Source organism: Gracilinanus agilis, chromosome 1, assembly GCF_016433145.1.
Source record: "Gracilinanus agilis isolate LMUSP501 chromosome 1, AgileGrace, whole genome shotgun sequence".
NCBI classification, from domain to species: Eukaryota; Metazoa; Chordata; class Mammalia; order Didelphimorphia; family Didelphidae; genus Gracilinanus; species Gracilinanus agilis.
The window spans coordinates 785840579-785859972 of NC_058130.1; the positions used below are offsets into that span (position 1 = coordinate 785840579).

Here is a 19394-nt window from a genome sequence, read left to right on the forward strand (position 1 = left end):
ATTAGTACAGCTTTTCAAGTGTTATTAAACTTTTAGGAACTTAGAGTGCACTTCATATTGTGCAGGTGGAAAATTTGCCACACCTGAGCTACATTCCCAGTATCCTTTTAGGTTACATCCTAATTTGACATACAGAGGCCTGGAAGATAAATTTGGCTGAGACCCACAATGTGGGGCTCTTTTTAGGGAGCTTGTGCTTTTGGTAAAGTGCTGCAGGTGTGAGTCTCTGGCTCTCTTTGCTCACTTTACTGAATCCTTTTCCTTCTCTTTTTTATTATTATTAAATCCTTGATCTTTTTCAAATACTAGGAGGATTTATTCATTTTTACTCCTAAAATATTCAGAAACCTTAGCTCTTTCCAGGTCCTATTAGAATCATTTCCTTTGAACTTAATGGGATTATCTAACCTGTTGTTTTCTCAGAATTTTTCATTTCAGGTCTTGAGGAGGATGAAATGCAATTGGTTTTCTAACCCTATAGATAAAAACATAAGCAAAATTCCTTTTTGGCTTATAGATTTCTCCACGCCACAGGTTCAGTGATTTCAGGAATGAATTCACTTACAAGAGGCTAATTATATTCTAGTTAAAACAAAATGTGGATTCAGTGAAAAAATACTTCAGGCATTCCCCATTGTACATAGACAACAGTGTTTATTCATCAAATTGCCTGCAGTAGATCATATTTCCTTATTAACCACATTCAAATGGAGAAGATATTACACAATTATTCCACACTAATTATATTTAGAAAGAATGAGATATTCCAGGGAATCCACTTTATGTATGATTTCATTGTAATCTTCTATTTGATTAGCATAAACAGTTTCATTACCAATTCACTTGGTTGTTTGGCATATGTATAGACCACATATGACTGATAATAGTTACATCTTAAAATTTAAATTATGCTCCTATTTTCTAATTTACATCCAGACTCAGAAGTAATTAGGTGGGAAACATTCCTTTTCAACCGGAAATGGCAAAGTGCAGATACTGAATCAAAAAGGGATTCTACTCCCATGTGTGCTGAGAATCACCCCTTTGAGTTCTGCCAGACAAAGATCTCCACCTGTAACTGTTCCAGATCATATTCCTTCTGAGTAACTTTTGGCTTTTCTCTGGAATAGTAGAATACCAACTTCATAATCAAGGATCTATCAGATAACTGAACTCAAGACTCAAAATAATGTTAGAGGCTGTCCCAAAAGCTCTTCTTCAAATGGCAAATCTTACCAATCAGGTGTTTAGAGCAGAAAGTTTTTCAGGATTCACAGACAGAGAATATATTTCATTCTATAAGTGTTGTTTCATTTCCTTTTAGTTAGAACTCATCTTGGCATGAGGATCAATTATTTCATATAATTGCTTTAAAAATTTCTCATGGTTTCCTTGTTATACTTTAATTGAAAATTAAATTATTATTACATAATAATTATGCTTAATACAGTCTTTGAAACTCCTTAAGTACTTCTTTAAAATGCTTGATTGTAAGACCACTTTCACTCTGAGGCCTGGCAATTTTATCAATTTAAGCCTTCCTAGGTAATACAAAAGGTTTTATGATTGAAGATTGAATTTTCCTCTGTGGAATTTTGATTTTGCATCCTCAACAGTTTCTTAAGATTGTGATTTTTAATAAGTTCACCAATAATTACATTCTTTATCAAAAACCATCCCTATGTGTGATGATACTTTGGTTAAATTTTAGATTTCTGAGCATCTTTCTTGGGTCAGTGCTATGTTCAAATTTCTGTTTTGATGTAATGTAGGAATTTAGGAAAATTTTCTGCTAATTATATTTCAAAGTATTACAAAGTCACTTTAAATTTTATTGGACATTTTCTAGGCAGTTGAACATACTTACATTATGATACTATTTCCTTTTATATTATTTTAAACATGGATCTGATAATGTTAGTAGTAGAGAAAAATATATGTGAGTCTGATATAAAAAGAGACTGAATTGCTAAAGTAATGTCTGATATACACTGGATAAAGCAGTGTGTTAAGATACTGTGTTTAAATGATATAGTCTTTTTTTAAGCCTTAATTCTTTTGGGTTGTTGGTTAGCAATTAAAGTAATACTTTGGGTATCCTATAGACTATTTGGAATGATGTACAAGGAATGTTGTATCTGAATAGGAAAGAATTGAGACAGGTGCAGTTTTAGTAAGGGATTTAAATCAATGATGCAAGGAGAAGACCAAACTCTTTAGAAAATAATTTTAAGCATATAGAACTGAGAGGAGTGAAGAAAGTTTTGAAAAGGTTATATAGCCCATTTCTATTAATCAAGTAAGCAGAGTAGCTGAATATAAAAGGTATGAATTTTTTACTACTAATGAGATCTAACAATGGTTCTTGTGTTCCTGTATTTCAAAGCAACAAAAAGCATCAATCTTTTATCTTTGACATCCATATGAAATTAATTAGGTCTAATTATATCCAATTAGTACATAAGTTAAAATAATTTCTACAAAAAATTTAGGAGCAGAACCCTTTAAAAGAATCATTTGGCAAATATAATTATGTGCTACTATTTACCAAATCTATGATCATTACATGGCATGACTATTGAAAATTGCCTAATAACAGCAATACATACAACATCTGTATTCCTATCAAATCTAAGGACAATCTGCAAATATAGGATCTTTTTTATTTAGAATTAATATTTAGAAGCTGGACTTTTTTTTTTAAGTTTACCACAATTAAGAATTAAAATGTTATTTCAAAACAACATATACACATTCTAATTTGAAACACACACTTTTTAGAAATTGAGAAATATAGCATTTTTGTCAAGCCATTTGATTAGTTTCTTGTCTGAAAAATAGGGAATGGGTCAGGGAGGAGTGAAGTGGAAGAATATCCAATACCAAGTATATCCTGTGTTTTCTATGGAGCAGATAGTAAAGATCTTGGAGAGTGTTAACTCACCGCATTAAATGACCAGTCAATTAATTTTTTATTATGAAGAAATTCTGCTTCTTGAGAATTCAAAACATTACACTTTCACTGTCTTTCTTTGAATAATTCAATTGCCAAAATATTTTAAAAGGATGAATATCCCTTCTTTAACTCATCATACATACTCTTCTTCCTATGCAACTAAATATAAAAAGACTGACTGTCTTCCAGTAACAAATTTATCAAAAAGAAAAGAATGTTTTGGCTATAGCAAATCACATTCAGTGTTTCCCCAAATTCTCAATTTAACACAAGCTTCTTCACTTAGCTAGAATCAGTATGATCCCATATAACTATATGGAAACCTCTTCATGCTTTCATGTAGATAAGAGTGTTTCAGACTTTTAGTAAATTAAGTAGAAAATTACTTTTCTTGAGTTCTCCTCTTTGATCACTGGTAATTTTTTCCTTCCTAAAATAGAAAGTATATGCTACCTTCTCAGAAACTCTTCAAAAACATGTTCTTACCATATCAACTCTGACTCTTATGATGAGGAGGAATTTTAGATCACCTTCTTTATTTCTCCTCCACCAGAATCTCACATCTCACTCAGAGAGCACTTCCCTTCTCCCTGATTCCACATGAAAAAGCATTTCAAAGTAAAACAGTTCTCTAGGTTTTAATCTTTACAACATGATTCTCAAATTAGACACAAAATGCTTTTGTCAATATTCCATTGGGTTCTGAATTACTGGTCTTCAGTCTCTTGACACCATTCAAGGTTAGGAGTTTGGGTAAATCCCTTGTGTGCTACAGTGTCCTCCAGTCAGAGGATGAGGGTGGTACTAGATTAATTCTCAAGGTTCAGCTTTAAATTTTGTGACTTTTCCTGTTTTAGTGGTCAATAACATTCAAAGATGTGGCTGTGGACTTCACCCAGGAAGAGTGGTGTCTATTGGACCATTCCCAGAAGGAGCTGTACCTGGAGGTCATGATGGAGAATGTGCAGAATTTACTCTCTGTGGGTAAGGATCATTTCCTGTAGTACCCCTGAATCTGCCATTAAAGGAAGGTCTTTATTCCAAGTCATATGTACAGTATTTTGTAGCAAAAGAAAAATCTAACCATAGAAAATATCTGAGGAGGCAAAGAAGAGCAAGGCACACACTGAGCTGGGGATTGGCATATAATGCAAAACATCTTCCTCATGCAAAACATCAATTAATAATGATAATTGGTCTCAGTTGCTTGTAGAGTTAAAAAAAATTCAAAAATGTAACAAGTGAAGTTGAAGACAAATGGGGAAAACAAATGAAAGTATTCTAAAAAGAAAATAATAGCTGAAAAAGCAAAATTGGCCAAGTGGCAAAAGAAGCACAAATGCAATAAAGAAGAGTTTCATAAAAAGTACTGTTGACTAACTGGAAAAAAAGGTTTAAAAATCCAATTTAGAAAAGAGTTCCAGGAAAAGTAAAATGGACCAAATGGAAAAGGAGGATCAAAAGGTCATGGAAGAAAATCCTTCTTTTAAAATTAAATTGGGCAAATAGAAGCAAATGACTTCATGAGACATTAAGAACCAATAAAACAAAATCAAAAGAATTTAAAAATAGTAGAAAATATTTAATATCTGACTAAAAAGAACACCTAACCTGGAAAATACATGCAGGAAAGACATTCTAAGGTTTTTTAGACAACTCCCCCCAAAATATCCTACATGTCATATTATATGAAATTTTTAACAAAAACTGCCTTGATATTCTTGAATCATAGATTAAAAGCGAAATGGAAAGAATCCACAGATTGCCTCCTATAATAAATCCCCAAATGACAACTCCTACAAATATTAGGGCCTAATTTAAGAACTTCCATACTAATTAGAAAGTACTCCATTAAGCCAGTAAGAAACAATTCCAATATTATGGAGGTCAGTTTAATTTTTTTTCTCTTTTCTCCTTAAAATAAATATAACACAGCCATTTCTAATCTTAGTGGCAGGGCCCTGAAGTTCCACCTGAGGATGTTGTTCCCACATAGCGCCCCCCACCCACCTGAGAAAAAACTAACCCAATTAGCAGACCCTCAAATTTCCACCTGGGGGGGATTCCATATGTGAGCTGCCTTGCTGGCAGCAGACTGCTTTGTTTCTTAACTAGGAGTGAGGACCTGTGGTAATTAGATTAAATCTACACTGCAAAACAATGTCCATTTTTGGGTGGTCTGTAACCCACTTGTGCTAGAGTAACAAATCAGAATATATATATACATATATATATACAAATTTAAAATATACAAATATACAATAACTAGATAAAATACACGGAATTTCTTTTCTCCTTTCCTTTAATCTAAACTCCTGATTACAACACTGTACAGCACAAATGACTCATTCTCCTTATGTTGCTAAGGAATTTTCTTTACCAATTCCTAAATGTTAAGGCACAAAAAGTTCAAGAATTTCCAACTATACATGCCCTCAATTCACAGTTGAGGCAACTGAGGAAACGGGGTTTAAATAACTTTCTAAAAGGTACCCAGTTACTATCTCTCTGAGGCTAGATTAAATTTGCTTTTCTGACTCCACTTTCTGATCTCTTTCCCCTTCACTACCAGCTACCTTTAATTTCCAAATAATGGAGACTGTAGAATGTGTCTATCCTACTATAGAGGTAAATAAAGATGGAATTTTCTGATTAATAACAAATAGATTCTATGATTTCTGTCCTCCTGCATATGTTCTAACAATGAATACAACAGAAACCATTCTGTAGGCCTCATATTCATGCCCCTTTTCCATTAAGAGGACTATATTATTTTTCTCTCCTGATCCCTTCCTTCTTTCTCATGCCTAGGGCTTCAAGTTCCTAGAGAACATTTTATCTCCTGTTTTCAGCATAGAAAAGCACCATGGTTGCAAGAGCAAAAAGGCCCAAAGAACTGCTCTTCAGGTGAGTGAGGTCAAAGCATGTATAAAGGCTGTTGTAGTGAAGGGAGTGCTAGACTTGGGGACTGGCAGACCAATGTTGAATCAAACTGTTCATTTTCTGAGAGAGGGATGAGGGACTTAGTGTAGGTCATGAGACATAATATATTGTAGATCATAAATAATGTGAATACTTAGTAAGTTTACACTAAATGGCATAATATCTTTGTGTCTATAGAGAAAAGAAAACTTATATTCCACACTGAAAATTACTGCATGAGAATTTTTAAAAGTGAAGTTGTTTTTCTGCTTAGCATACAAAATTTACCAAGAATGACCATGTGATATTGCATCTAAAATGATGAGAACAGAATATCTAGAAGTTAACCTGGGATACAAAAAATCTTAAGAATAAAGGATGAGTGTCTTTTTAGGAAAGATAGAAAGGACAATGGAGAAAGACTTTGCAATACTGCAGACAAAGCATACTCATGCACAGGGTTTGAGTTGTAGTCTAGTTGCAAGGAAGTTGGTCATGTCATACCTCCATTCTTTACTCATGACATGAGTTGTGAAGGATAATGAGAATATTGGGCCTACCTGTGTCACAGCCTTTTGTCAGCTTTCATTGTTATTATATGTGAAAGTCTTTCTAAAATCATCCCTCTTACAGATATGACCAAGTAGTGTATCAAAAGACTGATTCTGCTTGTTTAAATTTGAAAACTCCTTTTTGCGTGGAGAAATATAATAAAAATCAGTTTACTTTCTGCCATCAAAGAAAGAACTTATATTTCTCTGTGTGTGTGTCCTTCCTTCTGTGTTTATATCATAATTTATTTTCTTCAAAAGCAGAGACTAATTTTGAAGTGAAGGAGATGTCTACAAAGCTGAGGCTTTTTCTTGAAGGATCTTGCCTCCAAGGACTCATGAATGATGATCCCTATGGCTTCATTTTAAGAGAAACCTGTGACTCTAATATCAAGGTGAATAAAAGTCCAAAGAGTGACTATGAATTTGATGAAACTGCAGTGAAATTCAGCCAATATTCAGTCCTAAAGCAGTGTATGAAATTGACCTCTGAAAATGACTGTTTTCAGGATAGTGAATATAGCAAATACTTTCCTGAAAATGTAGGAATTCTTCAGTCTCCTGAGAAATATTCTGAAATGCCTGTGTATAAAAGTAATGTAGGAGGAATGGTTTTTGGCTGGAGTTCAGACTTCATTAGACATCCAAAAAGTAAATATGCCAATATTTCTGTGAATGAAGAATATGGATTGCAACTTTTAAAGCAGAACTCTGAGCTTGCTGCACATCAGAGGATCCATGATGGAGAGAAACTTTATGAATGTATACAATGTGGAAAGACTTTCAAACAGAGGGGCCATCTTACTGCACATCAGAGAATTCACAGTGGAGAGAAACCTTTTGAATGTAAACATTGTGGAAATACTTTCACATGGAGGGAATCTCTTGCAGCACATCAGAGAATCCACACTGGAGAGAAACCTTATGAATGTAAACACTGTGGAAAGGCTTTCACAAGAAAGTTTTCTCTTGCAGCACATCAGAGAATTCACACTGGAGAGAAACCTTATGAATGTAAACAGTGTGGAAAGGGTTTTAAAGACAAGAGATCTCTTGTAGCACATCAGAGCATCCATACTGGACAAAAACCTTATGAATGTAAACACTGCGGAAAGGCTTTCACATGGAAGTTCTCTCTTGCAGGACATCAGAGAATTCACACTGGAGAGAAACCTTATGAATGTAAACAGTGTGGAAAGGCTTTTACAGACAAGAGATCTGTTGCAGCACATCAGAGCATCCATACTGGAGAGAAACCTCATGAATGTAAACACTGTGGAAAGGCTTTCACATGGAAGTTATCTCTTACAGTACATCAGAGAATTCACACTGGAGAGAAACCTTATGAATGTAAACAGTGTGGAAAGGCTTTTACAGATAAGAGTTCTCTTGCAGCACATCAGAGAATCCACACTGGAGAGAAACCTTATGAATGTAAACACTGTGGAAAGACCTTCAGACAGAGCAACCATCTTGCAGCACATCAAAGAATCCATAATGGAGAGAAACCTTATGAATGTAAACACTGTGGGAAGACTTTTACAGACAAGAGATCTCTTGCTACACATCAGAGAATCAATACTGGACAAAAACCTTGTGAATGTAAACAGTGTGGAAAGGCTTTCACACGCAGGGGCTCTCTTGTAGAACATCAGAGAATCCACACTGGAGAGAAACCTTATGAATGTAAACACTGTGGAAAGACCTTCAGACAGAGGAACCATCTTGCAGCACATCAAAGTATCCATAATGGAGAGAAACCTTATGAATGTAAACACTGTGGAAAAGCTTTCACAATGAGGCACTCTCTTGCTAGGCATCAGAGCATCCACATTGGTGAGAAACTTTATGAATGCCATCAACTTGCATAGGCTTTCACATAAACTTCCATAGTTGCATCATGTCAGAATATCTTCGCTGGAGAGAAACCTCATGAGTGAGGCTGTTCTGTTGCATAATTTCTAACTCTAGGAAGGCAAATATGTGAAACAAGTCTGCAAGCCAAAAGAAATTGGTTTATTGAAAGAGGGCCAATCTCACAATAAAGCCAGACTTCTGGTCAAGACCAAAAGACCCAGAATCTTGTGAGTTGTCTTCTAATATACCAAACTTTTGCTAAAATTACAGGTTTATGATTGTCAACAAATCAAACATATAATCTATAGAATTTTGAAAAACATAATCTTAGCAATATAGAAATGGGCATCAGCAACTATAAAATTAAAGTATTTATAAAAATGTTATCTAAGCATTCAGGTCAGCAAATATATATGGTCTCAAAACAGTAAAATAAAGGAAGTTACAAGAGCTGATTAAGTCACCAGGGGAGGTTACTGGTATCTATTCTTGGGATTATTCTTAGTCAAGCAAGATGCTGCAAAAGACATTCACTTGTTTTCTCATGCTTGACTTATGCTACAATTACATTTTAATAAGAACACTAACACCTGCTGTTTGAGTCACAAAAAGGAGAGATTCATAGAATTTTCCTAAGACCAGTATGAGAAAATGTCTTCTGAACAGCCCAATACTATATGGATTCCCTGTGGGAAGACTTTCATCCAAAAATCATCTCTTACTTCATATCAGAGGATTCATAATGCAGAAAAACCTAATGAATGTGCCTCTAAGTTGTATGTCTTTTCCTCAGGACAAGGGTGATCACTATTATTTATAAGTCTGAGGGACCACCCCATACGTATTAGATTGACTATTATGACAAAAAGAGTAAAGGACAGAAGGTGGGATTAGGAGTTTGGAGGAGGCCTGTAAGGGCTCTAATAATAGCCCTCACTAATCTTCTGTATTTCACTGGAGCTGAGCAGAGATATTGATCACAATAATTCTGATAATAAGGATTATTAGTAGAAAAAGAGTCACGCAGGGGAATTTGAGTGGGAGTTTTCCATTCTCCATGGAATCTGTTGTACAGTTCCAGGATCCCACCTGAGACTTTGTCATACAAAATGGGTTTGAAGGTCCCTGGCAATGTAAGATATCTTCATAGACTGATGTAAACTCAGTTTACTCACAATGGTTAGACTTTCTTATGACAGTTACATTGTCTCTCAGGGAAGTTTCTTGGTTCTTTCTGTGTCTTGCACCATCTCTCTCCTCGACAATTTAATTTTTCCATAGGGCAGCTTAAATGACTCTTTCTGAGGCCATTTCCTTTTAAAATACTTGGCATTATCTTTAGTCCCTATGAAGGCTTAGAAAAGCAACTGTTCCACTTTTGTATATCTTTAAATAAACAAGGGTAGACCTGTAAAGGCTATTCTTAGCCTTAATCCTCATGATGATCACCATGGAAGCTTTCATCTCCTCAGCTTCTCTGACCTGGCTTGTGGGAGTGAAAAATCCCCTTCCCCCTTCTGTGAGGATTAAATTTTATTGTTAGCAGTAGTCTTTAGATTATCATAATTGTAATTCTAAGATAGCCAAACTATGTTAGCATAAGTGATTTTAGTAGGCATATTGTCATTATTTTAGTATAAGTTTTAAAGTAACAAGTGCTTTAATATAGTTAATCCTTGTTAGCATAGGCCTCAGTTTTGGGCCTTACCCTCCAAATTTCTATATCATGCACACTCAGCAATCATGGTCTGGAATTTGGGACAGGGTCCTCATTAGCACAGAGGCTTTTGCCTCAGAAGCCTGGTGACACCCTTTCACCTTTGTATACACTCTAGTATACATCATCAGCCTTTTGCCCTGTTTGAGGGCTTGGCACCTCCCCCTTACCCTGGTCATCTCAGTACACATCATCCTTGACACTATCAGGCTTAGAAAGCAGGGATCAGGCTCCCATGCTCCTCCTTGTCCATCAATTGACTTTCAGGTCATCACCAAGTTACTTCTTCTACCAATGAGAAGTATTTCCTGATTACTTCAGCAAATTCCCATCTCTCTATTTTTATCAATGTCTTGGATTATTTCAAAAATTGTGATATTCTTTGGGGTCCTTTCTCAAAGCGTGGGTGTTTGACAAGAAGTCCAGCTTTATTGTGAGACTGGCCTTCTTGTGACAAAACTAATTCTTTATGGCTTGGAGACTTTAATTTGCATTCCCGTGGTTAGAAATTCCACATTTGGCAACTTTGGTTGGATCCAGGGCAAATCCTATCCCTCAAGGGTTTTTTCTCCAAGAAGAGTTTTCTTTCAGGGTACTCAGTTGGGGGAATTTTGCTCCTAGGGTCTGAACCAAACTCCAAGCTGGTGAGTTTATTTCAAACCCGTGGGTTGAAATGTGCTCATATCTCTTTTCTTTTAATCCTATTGACCTCAAACTTTCAAAATAATAATATATTTTAAATATACCATAATTCCCAAGTTTCATTTTAAAACCTAACTTAAGGAGAGACAACAGTGAGTTAGAACTTCTGCTTTTTCTCTTATGCCTGTGCTAACTGAAAAAAAAACCCCATGACTATTAAATAGTCAGAAAAACCACTCTTTAATTAAGGAAAGGGGTACAAGTACAGAGTTGGGCCTCTACACAAAGCTGTGTGCCACACACCTATGCAGAGTCTCAGGATTGAACTCTAGTTCCTCTGGTCACTGACCCCTGGGAGAGCCAACTGCACTAGATTGACAACTCCAAGGAGCCATTAAAGTTGGGACCCTTAAATACCTTTCTGGGGGAACATGGGAAGTAAGCATGAGAGGGATAGTTGATTGACTTTACAGTGAGTAACAAAGGAAAATAAGGGGTCTCAGACAAGAATAACAGTGAAAGGGTTGATGCCTTACAATGGACACAAAGAGGGAAGACTTAACCAAGGACTGGGCCTCCTAGGTAAAGGACTTTGGCCTAAGGGGAGAAATCATTTGGGACAAAAGAGATACTTAACATCTGATGGGATTAGCCATCCCCACTTAAACTCCTTTTAGGTCTATTGTTAGTCTGAGACTAATGAAATTGGACTTTCCCTCAAGAGGAACTCTCATATGACAAGGTCAAACCTGGGGCTTTCACTTTTAAGCTAAATAAGCTGGGGTTCATTAAATCTTTCTAGGCTACAAGTTCGGGGGCTTCTAGATTCCATATCTACACCTGGTAATGTAAAATATATGTTTAAAATGATGTAATCATTGGGTAAAATGTTTTAATATTGAGATAATTTCTCTAGGATTGAAATTATCTATTTTAAGGAGTTTAGTTCTTTTGCTGAAGTCAAGACCACATTGTGACTTACTCACTTTTTGGCAACTATTCAAAACTTGGGCTAACAATTTACTGATGGAGGAAAGAAGAAAATAAATAAGTGCCAATAAGTTGTATATAGGATGAATAGGAAACTATTAACAGAAGAAAGGCAGTTTAGGGGCTTCTGGGTTAAGATGGAGGCAGAGTAAAAAGCAGCTGCTTAACCTCTCCTAACCAAAACATACAGAACTCCTCAAGAAGACATAAAAACAAATCCAGATGAATGAAGGGACCCCACAACAGGACACAGCATTGAAGGTACGTGGGACTGGGGCATTTCCATGCTATAAGGGGGTGAAATAGCTCTACTAAAACGTGAGCTGAGCAACCCCCTCCCCCCCACTACCACCTATAGGGCTAAAGCCAGCGCACAAGAGTTAGAGCAAATTTGGGGCACCCATTAAGTCCTTGGCAGCCACCTGGGGTCACCAGGGCCTGTTCCTGAGAGCAGTAAGACTTAAGAACCCAAGAGGCTAAAGAACACACAGATTTTGAACACAGACCCTGAGCTCAGGCTCGGTCGCAGCTGCAGACTCGGATTCTGAGCGCAGGCGTGGACCTTGGGTGGGGACCCAGTGCAGAGGGGTGCATGACTGTGGAAGCAGCTCCCTGAGACTGTTAAAGGAGCTTTGGGCAGAGGAACAATCAAGGGGACCACTAGGAGGCTTGACCCCGAGAACAACTAGACCTGAGACCTCAGGAGCCTAAAGAGCACAGACAGACCCTGGGTATGAGGATGAAGCTGAGAGGGCACATGACTCACAATGGCAAGCCAGAGACAAGAACCCCAGAAGAGAAGAATCAAGAAGAAATCGACTCTCGACAACTATTATACACAAAAAAATCCAGACAACAGAGAAAATAGAGGATAACAAACAAGTAACCATATCCAAACCTTCCCCCCAAAATGAAAACTGGTCACAAGCTATTGAAGAGTTCAAATCTGAGATGATGAGAAAGATGGTAGAGAACTAGCAAGAAAATAACAGTTTAAAAGGCAGAATTTTGCAATTAGAAAGTGAAGCTCAGAAATCAAATGAATTGATAACCAAATTGAATATCAGAAATTACCAGCTGGAAGCCTTAAAGAACCAAACAGACCAGATTCAAAAGGAAAACCAAAAGATTATAGCTGAAAACCAGTATCTAAAGTCTAGAATTGGGCAATTCGAAAAAGATGCCTCCAAACCAAAAGAATTGATAAGCAAATTGGAGACCAAAATCAAACAGCTGGAAAACAGGATAGACCAAGTCGAAAAGGAAAATCAAAATAATATAGCAGAAAACCAGTCTCTAAAGACAAGAATTGGGCAAATGGAAGTCAATGATCTCTCAAGATAATAAGAACAAATAAAGCAAAGTCAAAATACTGATAAAATAGGAAACATAAAATATCTCACTGAGAAATTGACAGATCAAGAAAACAGGTCTAGAAGAGATAATTTGAGAATCATTGGTCTTCCTGAAAAATCAGAAATTAATAGAAATTTGGACTCCATACTAAAGGAAATTATTCAGCAAAACTGCCCTGAAGTTCTACAACAGGAAGGCAGTATAGACATTGAAAGGATCCATAGATCACCCTCTACACTAGATTCTGTAAAGACAACCCCCAGGAATATAATAGCCAAATTCAAGAGCTTCCAAGTAAAATAAAAAATTTTACAAGAAGCCAGGAAGAGATAATTCAGATATCAAGGAGCACCAATTGGGATCACACAGGATCTGACAGCCTCCACACTACAAGACCTCAAGGCTTGGAATATGATATTCAGAAAGGCAAGAGAACTGGGTCTACAACCAAGGATCACCTACCCATCAAAATTGACTATATACTTCCAGGGGAAAGTATGGGCATTCAACAAGATAGGAGATTTCCAAGTATTTGCACAGAAAAGACCAGGACTAAATGGAAAGTTCAATATCCAACCACAAAAACCAAGAGAAACATGAAAAGGTAAATAAGAAACAGAGGGGAAAGAAAGAAAACTCTTATTTTTTAAATTTGCCTCTTTAAGGGCTTAAATAAGATCTAATTATTTGTATTCCTATATGGAGAAAAGTTATGTGTAATTCTCTGTAGTGAACTCTATTCACTATTATACTATCCACTATTATAGTAATTAGAAGAATTATTCACAGGGAGAGGTTGGAGTACTAAATGGTCTAAGAGGATAAGGGGGTGGATGGGAAAGAGGGGGATGAATAGTAGAGAACACCAAGAGAAACTTGAATGAATAAGAAAAATAGGATATTCTGTTACATATAAAGAGGGCATGGGAAGGGGAGGGGATGAATACTATTATAAGGAGAGGAAGAGAGCATTAAGAGGTAATATTTAAACCTTACTCTCAGTGGAATTAATCCTGAGAGGGAAGAGTAGCTATATCCATTGAGATATAGAACTCTATCTAACCCTACTGAGAAAGTCAGAAGGGATAAACCAAGGGGAGCAGAGGAGTGGGGAGGTCAAAAAAGGGAGGGGAGGAGAAGGGGGAGGGAATTCATTAGGCCTTAAAAATAAAAAGAGGGGAATAACAAGGGAGGGGGTAGAAATGATAGTAAATCAAGGGAGGGGACAAGGGTTACTGGTTTAAAACAAATCACTGGTTTAAAAGGAAATAGCCTAAGAAGAAGGGGTAGAACTAAGAGAGGATACCAAAATGTTGCAGAATACACAGCTGATAATTATAACTCTGAATGTGAATGGGATGGTTGATTATACTAAATTAAAAAGTTTTTCTACAAACAAAAACAATGCAACCAAAATCAGAAGGGAAACAAATTGGGAAAAAAATATAACAAAAAACTCTGACGGGGATCTAATTACTCAAATATACAAGGAGTTAAATCAATTGTATAAAAATCAAGCCATTCCCCAATTGATAAATGGGCAAGGGACATGAATAGGCAATTTTCAGATAAATCAAAACTATCAATAAGCACTTGAGAAAGTGCTCTAAATCTCTAATAATTAGAGAAATGCAAATCAAAACAACTCTGAAGTATCACCTCACACCTAGCAGATTGGCTAATGTTGGAGGGGATGTGGCAAAATTGGGACATTAATGCATGCTTGGTAGAGTTGTGAACTGATCCAACCATTCTGGATGGCAATTTGGAACTATGCTCAAAGGGCTATAAAAGATTGCCTGCCCTTTGATCCAGCCATACTATTGTTGGATCTGTACCCCAAAGAGATCATAGAAAAACAGACTTTTACGAAAATATTTATAGCCGTGATTTTTGTGGTGGCAAAAAACTGGAAAACAAGGGTATGCCCTTCTTTTGGGGAATGACTGAACAAATTGTGGTATATGCTGGTGATGGAATATTATTGTGCTCAAAGGAATAATAAACTGGAGGAATTCCATGTGAACTGGAAAGACCTCCAGGAATTGATGCAGAGTGAAAGGAGTTGAGCCAAAAGAACATTGTACACAGAGACCAATACACTGTGGTAAAATAGAATGTAATGGACTTCTGTACTAGAAGCAATGCAATGATCCATAACAATTCTGAGGGACTTATGGAAAAGAACCCTACCCACATTCAGAGGAAAAAACTAGAGGAGTAGAAACACAGAAGAAAAGCAACTGCTTGAACACATGGGTTGAGGTGGACATGAGTGGGGATGTAGACCTAAAACTAACACATCAATGCAACTATCAACAATTTGGAAATAAGTCTTGATTGATGACACATGTTAAAACCAGGGGAAATGTGCATTGGCTAAGGAGGGAGGAGGTCGGGGGGTTAAGGGGAAAGTAAGAACATGAATCATGTAACCATGATAACTTTTCTAAAAAATAAAAATTATTAAATGAAAAAAAAAAGAGTCAGTTTAATTAAGATGGTTTGGAAAAGCCTTCCTCTAGAAAGTGGGATTTTATTTAGGACTTAAAGGAAGCCAGGGAAGCTGGAAAATGAAGACAAGGAGGGAGTGTGTTTTAAAAGTAAATTCTTGGTTCTCTTTGAGTTCATACTTGTGAAAAGGGAATCCTTCATTCTCTTTGCCTAATTGGAGTTACCACTTTGGTTAACAATAACTTTGAATGAACACAAGCTTGAACTAGGTGCAGGAGCTCGAAAACCACTTAATGAATTCACACTCTACCTAGTGCTAGGTAAGAAGACAGCAAGATACTTGGAGAGCTCCACCCTTTTTTTCTCACTCAGTCAGTCAGAAGAATTCACATCCTCAAAAACTATGAACCCTTTCAATGAGTATTCACCCTTCCAGAAGGTGCAAACTGGTTCCCACAAACACTGCTCCCTAGGCAGTGCTATACTATTTTAAAGCTGTGGTTGATTTGTGTGAGGAGGGAAGGAGACAAGAAGCTACCATAAATATACTACTGAATTTCTGAGGCTAGGGAAGGAAGTCCAAGAAGAGAGTCGATTCCAAGAAAGGAAGTCAGCTTCAAGAGGAAGGTGGGCCCAGAGGAGAAAGTCAGCCTCAAGAGTCCATCTTGAGCTCAAGTCATTGTCTTGGTCTGCCTCTCAGAGGGAACTTTGGTGAGTGAATAGCTGGCTTCCCCTTCCTGTCTTCTGGAGAGAGTTTAATTCCAGTTGAAGGTTAACAAGTCCTGGCTGAGCCAAGGACTGGAACAATGTTTATTTAGATAGGTTAATGTCTTCTATACTCTTTTGTATTTCTGTTTTCATTCTTTCCACCTCTTTTGTAAATAAAAGATTTATAATTTTCATATATTTAGCCAAACCATTAATTTTAACATAGTACATTGCAAAGATGAAATCAACAGACTTATAAAGAGTTTAGGCAAAGGGGTTGAGAGATAGTGAGGATTCAAGAATGAAACAAATTATAGATCTATTATCAAATTATATTATCACTTGGAGATGTAAGCAATGTTGGTACTCTAGAGCATAAATTTTAGGTGTCCCACTAGAAAACCACATTTTATCAAAGGTATATGAGATCCCACAAGACTGAAAAACAGTCCCAATATCTCTCATAACCCTCCGTTAACAAAAAAAACACCTCAGATCTATTAAATTTTCAGAAAAACCAAGTTTTTAATCAGGAAAGGGATATTGTTCAATATTTAGGCCTCCACCCAGAGTCTAGCTCCCCAAACCACACAGAGCCAAAAGCCCTGGCAGTCTGGCAAATTGTATCCCTAGAAGAAATTACCACACTTGGTAATAACTCTGAGAAACAAAAGAAATAGGGGAATGGAGGGACAGGTTAATAGGATTGATTACCATGACCATGGCTACAAGGCAATGGCAGTGTCCAAACTACAGGTACAGGCTGGGAAGGAACCATAGCTAGAGGTTGGGCTACCAGGAAGTGGCAGATACTTTACAATGGATCAAAAAGGGCAACATCCAGACCAGGGCTGGGTTACCTGAGAAAGGACTTTGACACAAAGGGAGAAACTACCAGGACAAAGTGGACCCTTAGCATTTGTCTAGGGGGTTAGTCCCACCCAACTGGGACCATTAAGTATCATCTTAAGGTCTATTGTTGAATCTGAAATAGCTAAGTCTGAAACTTCTCTCAGAGTATATTCTCAGGAGAACAGGGACAAACTTGGGGTCTCCAGCTTTCCAGCTGACTAAATGAGGGGATTCCAGATTCCAAGTTGACAACTCCAAAGATTGTATTTTAAGAGAAATCCTTCCCTCAGTCAAAATCTTGTGACAAGGATTGCTCTAGTATTATAAAGATCCAATGAGGGATGGAGGGGAATACATTTTCTTTTATTTTTAGAATATAATTAGACAGTTTGGGCACACATATCCCTTATTTTGTGTCTCAGTTTTTCCAGAATTCCATGTCCAGGGGAAGTAGGACCTTTACTAAAGCCTCAGTGGTAGATAGAAATGTCCTCACCTACTGAAAGGTCCCAGCCTCCAGATCTGGATCTGTCAGACTGAAATGCAGGACAGGCTGCTTCTTTCCCAAAGATAAGGCTACCAAACTGTCAACCTGCAAAAACAGAACCATCAAAGCAGGTAAAAGCCTTTAATCAGGACAAGGGAGGCACTGCTATTATGGCCACCACACAGAGTCATATGCACACACACACACCACACAGTGCTATAATGAGCTCCAAGACTCTGAGAACACTCTCCAGGAAAAATTCCCCAAATGGGAATTTCTATTGAACTAAAGAACTTGGGGTTATATTTATACTTTAGAGACTATATGAAAGAAGGACAAGGATTGTTAAATGGAGGCTTGGGATAGAGGTTGTAGCCCCAGGCTGGAATACCTGGGAACAGCTTGCAGACAGTAAGAGACTAAGAAAACAAAAAAGAATGCTTAAGACTAGATGACCTCCACCACTCCTATCCAGGGTGCTCAATGGGTGCTGGATGGCTGATTGTTGAGTCTGGGAGGAGAGTCAGTCTGGGAATTCCTTGTAGGCAAGTTCTCATGGGACAAAAGTAAATTTGAGGTTTCAAAAAACAAGATTGTGTCAACTTTGAAAAACAGAAGCACTAAAGTTGTTAGAAAGACCAAGTTTTTAATCAGGGCAAAGAAGACAATGCTATGATTGAACATTAGCAGAGCTAAATTCTGGGACTCTGGGAACAATGTCTCTGGAAAAAATCACCTGGAAAGGAGAATTTCCAATGAGCTGAAGAAGAGGAATAGAGGAAAGGAAGGTCCAATTGATAGACTTTACAATGGACACAAGGGAAGGAGGAGTCCAGCCAGGGACTGGACTATCTACAGAGGGTGATGTTTTACAGTGATTGATTGATACTAGGGAAGGATGATTCCAGCCAAGGGCTGGCCTACATAGGAGAAGCCTCTGATACAAATGGAGAAATTTCTAAGACAAAAGTGTACTTAAGATTTGATTAGATCTACTCATTTTACCTAAACTTAGATCATTGGGTACTTATACTTCTTATAGGCTTATAGGCTTATACTTCAGTGGAAGACTTGGTCAGTCTGAGACTTTCCTTAAGGCAAGTTCCCAAGGGACAGGGGCAAACTTGTAGCAATCTATAATCAAAGTTGACAGTTGTCGACATAAAGTTGATCCCTCTTTCTTGCAGACAGAAGTAACCCTTTCAAGACACTCTGAGAGGCATCCTATACACTGTAGGTTCTTAGTTGTCCTCTGGTTTCTTGAAGAATAGTCTTCTGAGGAAGAGTTCTGCTGAAATTAATTCTTTCAACACCAGGTACTGAAGTTCATGTATCTTAATGATATTTGGGTTTCCATTGTTCTCCATTAATGCACAGTGGTTTTCATCCTCACCCCACTTGCCTTTCTTCCTTCTTAATCCCTAAATCCTGAGTGGTCTAAAGGGAGCATGTATCATTGTTCAAAGGCTATTTCCATGTTATTCATATTTGCAGTAGAGTGATCTTTTAGCATCAAAGCAGTTTGGAAGCCCCTCACTTATACCGATAAACTGTGCTGCTTTTGCTTCCTGACCAATGCTGATTCCCCAAAAGTCATGTGCAGACAGGTGACTTCTAATCAACTTTTCCTAATCTGCAAAAGAAAACTACCTCCCAAAGGAGATATATTGATTGGAAAGGACCTAGATGGATTGGTGATGAAGAAACCCATCTAGGGACCTTCCAGGGCCAGTGGAAGCACAAAATCCCTTGAGAGTATACGAGAACAAGATTATTTAGCTTATGAAGTTTAGGGAAACTGATAGATAAATTTCACATGGTCCCTGTCTCTAAAAAGTTCAATCTCTACCCACTTTTCTACCCTCCCCTCATGAGGACTCTCTTCTGGTCTCCTCAAGCCCT

The 19394-nt window shown here is 37.3% G+C and overlaps 1 protein-coding gene across 1 annotated transcript in view; it reads left to right on the forward strand.

The window, feature by feature from the left end:
• Positions 1-8300, forward strand: part of LOC123230457 (zinc finger protein 14 homolog) — a 54128-nt gene extending 45828 nt beyond the window's left edge. The window contains exons 6-7 of the mRNA XM_044656610.1: positions 3814-3940; positions 6694-8300. Of these exons, the coding sequence (XP_044512545.1) occupies positions 3814-3940; positions 6694-8300 (1734 nt within the window). The remainder of the gene's footprint in view (positions 1-3813; positions 3941-6693) is intronic.
• Positions 8301-19394: the final 11094 nt, after the last annotated feature.